The sequence below is a fragment of the Anoplophora glabripennis genome, unplaced genomic scaffold (genome assembly GCF_000390285.2).
Source record: "Anoplophora glabripennis isolate ALB-LARVAE unplaced genomic scaffold, Agla_2.0 scaffold640, whole genome shotgun sequence".
NCBI classification, from domain to species: Eukaryota; Metazoa; Arthropoda; class Insecta; order Coleoptera; family Cerambycidae; genus Anoplophora; species Anoplophora glabripennis.
This window is the reverse complement of record NW_019416735.1, coordinates 257,326-263,325: the sequence shown is the minus strand read 5'-3', so window position 1 is coordinate 263,325 and position 6,000 is coordinate 257,326. Positions and strand designations below refer to the sequence as shown.

At 36.3% G+C, this 6,000-nt stretch overlaps 1 protein-coding gene across 1 annotated transcript; it reads left to right on the top strand.

Annotated features, from left to right (window-relative positions):
• The first annotated feature begins 1,207 nt into the window (after positions 1–1,207).
• On the top strand, positions 1,208–5,891 carry LOC108911038 (putative serine protease K12H4.7). Its single transcript, XM_018715861.2, has 6 exons — positions 1,208–1,449; positions 1,616–1,803; positions 2,421–2,656; positions 3,649–4,068; positions 5,266–5,568; positions 5,632–5,891. The coding sequence occupies exons 1-6, from the start codon at positions 1,258–1,260 to the stop codon at positions 5,805–5,807; spliced, it is 1,515 nt and encodes a 504-aa protein (XP_018571377.1). The 5' UTR covers positions 1,208–1,257; the 3' UTR covers positions 5,808–5,891.
• The last annotated feature ends 109 nt before the right edge of the window (positions 5,892–6,000 follow it).

The window sequence follows — 6,000 nt, the reverse complement described above, 5'->3', positions numbered from 1 at the left end:
TGACACGCGTGTTAAAAGTAAGTTACTTTTAACACTAGTGTTAAAAGTACTGGTTGCTACGAAAATTTTGGTTCATAAACACTGCGATCTGTGTGGTATTTTTTGATTTCTTATTTTTATTGAGTTTAAAGTTCTTCCGATTGTTTTGTAGAAAAAATAGTGTATGATATACGTGTTAAAAGTGATTTTATTTTGTTCGTGAAGTTAAAAAACTCGCTACGCTTGTTTTTTAATCATCTTCACTCACAAAATAAAATCTTATTTTTAACACGTATATCATAAATAGCTATTTCCTTTCATTTCTGTTATATTCTCTTCCTTTTCCAATGGGTTTCATCCTACTATATTTTTTTTTCACTTTTTACCATTTTTGATGGCTTAAGCACTGGTCTATATATACGTGATTCCCATTGCGCCCACCTAAATGTCAATAAGCAAAAAGTCTTACTAAGAAAAGTTTCAAATTCCTTAGAATAGAACAAATTGACATGTTCAGAAGCCATAAACATTACTAATAAATTGTAAATATACAAGGTCATTCAATCATAATGTTATTAATTTTAACCATGTACTCGAAGGGCCTAATAAAGACAGAAAATCGAAAAAAAAAAAATTTCACGACCTTTTAAAAGACTTTAATTCGGTGCCCACACATTTTCTGACCGGGACTACAAAGCGTTCGAACATTGAAGCGAAACAGCCTTGCCGAATCAGAAGTACATAAATAAAAAAAACATATTCAAACCTACCAACGTTAATAGTATCTCGTGTACTGTTTTCCCGCAACCTTGGAAACCAGGTCATACCTATGGAGTTGGGATATGTAGAAAGTATGCAGATTGCAATATAAAATACAACCCGCAGTTTATTTCGGATTGTTTCGAGTGTCGATTGTAATGACTAATTTTGCGAATTTGGCTTCCTTGTCACAGATAAACATTTCTCTTTTTTCAAAAATAAATTTGCCTGTATGTAATAAATTTTCGCGTCTAATCTAATTTCCCAATTAATAAAGGATAATGACACTCACCTAATATTTTTAAATGAACGAAATCAGTAACACGCAAAAAACTCATTGTTTACAATTTATCTCCTCACTCCATATTTTTTCCCGCATTGTATATTATCGTCACATTTCAATATGCTGCTGATTAATGGAAGATTAGGCAAGATTATTTTATCATATCTTTAAGAACTCGAGTCTCAAGGGTTTGTGTCTTCATTCACGAATGTAATGTGCGCCCGAATTTAAGAAATATGAAAAGCCACGTCTTTGTAGTCCTCTTTTGTGCGCATCACGCTTTTGCTTTGGACGATACCTTCCTGGGGCAATACGAAAATTACTTCCTTCCACCCCCGACCGATCTTGACACGAAAGCCGTAACCACGCAGTACTTTTCTCAAGTTTTGGACCACTATGACCCCACGAACACAGCCCGCTGGTCACAGGTACTTAATACAGAAAAACATTTTTACAAAATAACTATTGTCATTAAATTGTTTTATTTTGTCTCCTGTTAAAAAAAGAAGATAATTCCAAGGACAATACGTGATTTCTGATGAACAACTCACGTTATTCCTGAATTCATTTTTAGTCACATTTTTCTTATTCCAGAGGTATTTTGTAAACACGCAACATTTCAATACGACTGAAGGATTTGTCGTGTTCCTCCTGATTGGGGGTGAAGGACAAGCTGGCGTACAATGGATGTCCGCTGGAGCATGGATCCAAACTGCGAGGGAATATGGTGCTCTCTTATTTCAGCTGGAGCACAGATTTTACGGAGAAAGTCATCCGCTAAGGTATGTTCGTGTTAAATCTAGAATCAGTTTCTTAATTCCCAATTGCGGTTTGCTTCAACATTTTTCCGAATCTGACGCAAAAATATTAAAGAGGATGTGAGTCATTATTAAACTTATCAAAGCCTCACCGTTAAGTTTTTAATTGCAAATTATCATGCTTGTACTACTCTTAAACAGTACAAGATAAGTGCTATCTGTTGTTGCTGTTATGGGTTTAGATTATTCATTTGTTGAATGGAATGGGAATATTTTTGTTTAAATACGTATCGATTTAATATACACTTACACAGCATGTTTTCTAAGCCAATGTCATTACTTTTGGTTGTCTCGGAGACAATTCGCTTTCGACCCTTAGGCTTTTTAACGTAAAATAACCCAAAGGACAACCTACTGAAGTTATGACATACACCTGAAGCATTATCTGCTATGTATTCTATAATAGTTTATCAAGGAAAAAAAACAAAGGAAATATTCGGAAATCCGTAAATATGGAAAAGTCAGTTACAATTTGTAATTACGGTAAATTTTTTAATGAAACTCTTTACATACCCCTTAAAAACTCTAACAAACAGAACTAGAAAACCTTAATAATGATAAGTTACGTTTTATTTTTTTAGCGATCTAAGTCTTCCTAATCTGCGCTTCTTATCAAGCCAACAGGCCATTGAGGACATCGCAACTTTCATAAGTGCGATGAATCGCGAGTATCATTTGCCTCAAAATGTGAAATGGATACTTTTCGGGGGATCTTACTCGGGGTCTCTGGCCACTTGGGCCAGACAGAAATATCCCCATTTGATACACGGTGTCATGGCATCCAGTAGCCCCGTTTATGCCCATTTGGATTTCTATGGTAAGTCAATGTCTTGTTGTGACAACCTTAAAACGTTTAGATTTAACATTTTGACAAAAAAAAAACCTGTTCTGTTGCAATAACAACAACAAATATATTGCTTATGTCTCGACCCAAGCACTTGTTCAAATGGAAAATTTCTAAATCAGTATCTTATTCCGAAACTATACCAATTGTTATTTTAATGTATTAATGAGATTAACGCTAAACCCTGCTAATATATGATTATTGTTACTTTACGGTATCATAGAGTATGATTTATTGAACGTAATAGATCAATGTCAAACTGAACAGTAACATAACTTTCTTTATTTTAAAACAAATTCACAAAAATTTCCAGTTGACGAACAGCCAAAACATAACTTGCTAAAAAACTACGGACTAAAGCCAAGTCCGGCATTGAAGTACACCCTCAATATCCAATGAACATATTTCTCGTTAATAATTACGTACCGGTTATTTTATATCTGCTACTGCTTCAAGTAACGGTTGCTTTCTAAATACTGTTACTTTGGAGCTGTTTCTCGGAACTGTTATTTGGGAACCGTTACTTTGCAACCGTTACTTAGGAACTGTTCCTTTGGAACTGTTACATTGGAACCGTTCCTTTGAAGTCCTTACTTAGGAACTGTTCCTTTGAAAACGTTACTTTGGAACCGTTACTCGGGAACTGTTCTTTAGGAACCGTTACGTAGGAACCTTTACTTTGAACCGTTATTTTGGAACCGTTACTTAGGAACTGTTCCTTTGGAACCGTTACTTAGGAACTGTTCCTTTGGAACCGTTACTCGGGAACTGTTCTTTATGAACCGTTTCTTGGGAACTGTTTGGAACCGTTACGTAGGAACCTTTACTTTGGAACCGTTACTTAGGAACTGTTCCTTTGGAACCGTTACTTGGGGACTGTTTCTTTGGAACCGTTGCTCCTTGACAAAGATATACATTCGCAAACACTTTTCATTCATTGTGTAACAATTTAAACCTTATTATAGAATACTTTGAGATTGTCTTCAACAGCCTGTCCAGTAACAGCCATCAGTGTGCGCTCGCGATGAAGAAGTCTTTCGAACAGCTCGAATATTACATAAACAATCCGAACGAGGAGAACGTCACAGCCCTGTTCAACCTGTGTCTCGACATAAACCTTGACGAGAACAGGATCGAGAACAACATCGCGTACCTATTCGAGAGACTCAGCAGTAGGATAGCCGGCGTGGTGCAATATCACGGGATTGCCGGCCAACCCACCATAGACTCCCTATGCAACATCTTCAATAATGTATCTCTTGGTAGAGAGATCGATAGACTGGCGGGAGTCGCTAGGTTTTTGTACGGGACTAGTTGTGTCGCTTATAGGTTCCAAGCTCTTTTGAATACTTTGGGCAACACGGCTATTTTGTCTACTAGGAATTGTAAGTATATGCGTTTTTGTGCTTGAAAATTGAGGCTAAGTTTAGATTTACTTTTAAGTTTCTAAAATAAACCCTTGAAAACGTTTAAGGTTCGGAAATATTTGATCTCGAGATTTCATTGGTACTTGTCATTTTTTGATTTAATTCATATGATTAGGAAATAATATATTTTAATGTTACTATCTCGAATATATAAATTAATAGATTCTTAATGAGGAATTAATTTTACGGTACTTTTTTAGAATTCCTGTATGATATTTATCTTTTTTATCAAGTAAGTACATTCCAAACACTTCAAAACTAACATATTTCTAATAGTTGTGAATTTTTGACGCTTCATGAAGAAGTGAAATTCATGTAATGTACCAAATCTGTTGTCAAATAACTTTATGAATTTATTTACGAATAAGTGCGTTCCAATTTTCCTCAATTTTACCTTCAAGTTTGCAAGTACCAACCAGCAAATTTACTGCAGTCGAATTAGAGTTTGAATGTGAAAAAATTATTAGTAGACATTTTTTTCTATTCTGTTCATTTGACTAAAACATTTCAAATTTGGTAAAAAATCTGGCGCGACGAGGGCGGTGTTCACGCGCGTGCGCGGGCCCGACGCTCCTTCTCCAGCGTTCCCAGTTCATTAACGTTAACTTTTCAATGTAAAACTGTAAAACTTGTTGAAAATAAAAGTTTAACCATTTCTTTAATTGTCTCTAAAATCCCAGTCTAATACGTCCAATAGTTAATTAATAATTTACGTTATAAAAAGGGCTATCTTAGGAACAAAGAGGCGTAGGTGATGTGAAAATAAGCACTGTTTAATGTAAAAAAGAGCGAATTCTCGAGCAGCTTTTGCCAGACCTTGGGACAATTTGTTTATAAGGCTGTTTTGCACACGTCCTACTTTGGAAATTGTACCTTAATTTCAATTTTTTTATTCTGTATCTACTGGCATAGGTCGTTCTGTAAGATATAACCTACAAAGTATGCCATATTTTAAATGTTAATACTACACACAATGCATTACTTTGTTGCATATGCTACAACTGTAACAACTGGAAACGTAAATTTTTTTTTTCGTATTATGTAATTAGAAAATTGAACCATGAGATTGTACCTATTTGACGAACGATATACCAAACTACCCGACCAAAAATACAATTACATGTATTAAAACCAAATCATCAAAATATCTTCTAGCTCGCCAGTGGTACTACCAGACCTGCACCGAATACGGATGGTACCAAACGTCAAGCCAACAAGATCCGATCATCGGCACCAGAACCGGCATAGACTTTTACACCCAGATATGCTCGACCGTTTTCGGATTAGCGTTCACCCCTTCCTTTACCAGCGAGCACATAGAGAGAACAAACAGGTATTACGGAGGGTACGATACGGAGGCCACCAACGTGATCCACGTCCACGGCTCCCTGGACCCCTGGTATCCCATGGGCCTCACCGAAACCGTCAATCCAGACTCGCCGGTGATATTTATCGATGGTAAGCATCCGTTAGATGAAGTGTGTTGGTAATATTCTACATAATTGTAATTTTTTTATTCAGGTACGTCCCACTGCGCGAATTTGTATCCCATTTCCGTCAACGATCCACCAGCTCTCACGCAAGCCAGAGAAACAATTAATTATATAATAGGTGTATGGCTCGGCAGGAACTCTGCGGTAGGCGTTCACTTGTCCGTCTCTTTGATTGTAATCGGATTGCTAGCAAAACTGTTGTAGTTTGGAATCGATCCGTACTAAATAAATATGTTTATTTATTCACTACAATAAGAGTTTGAAATAAAATGAAGTGTGAGAACTCGATTGGTAGGATTGTTTTTTTCAAGTACATTTTTTTGTAACAACGACCTGCGCTTAGTACTTTTCTCTTTCCTCGCCAGGTGTCGCTCGGCAGAGAAAACCGCAACACAAA

Coding starts and splice junctions, on each gene's coding strand:
- LOC108911038 (XM_018715861.2), top strand. CDS start 1,258: ATGAAAAGCCACGTCTTTGTAGTCCTCTTTTGTGCGCATCACGCTTTT. Junction 1,450..1,615: donor ACACAGCCCGCTGGTCACAG/GTACTTAATACA, acceptor TTCTTATTCCAG/AGGTATTTTGTAAACACGCA. Junction 4,069..5,265: donor TATTTTGTCTACTAGGAATT/GTAAGTATATGC, acceptor AATATCTTCTAG/CTCGCCAGTGGTACTACCAG.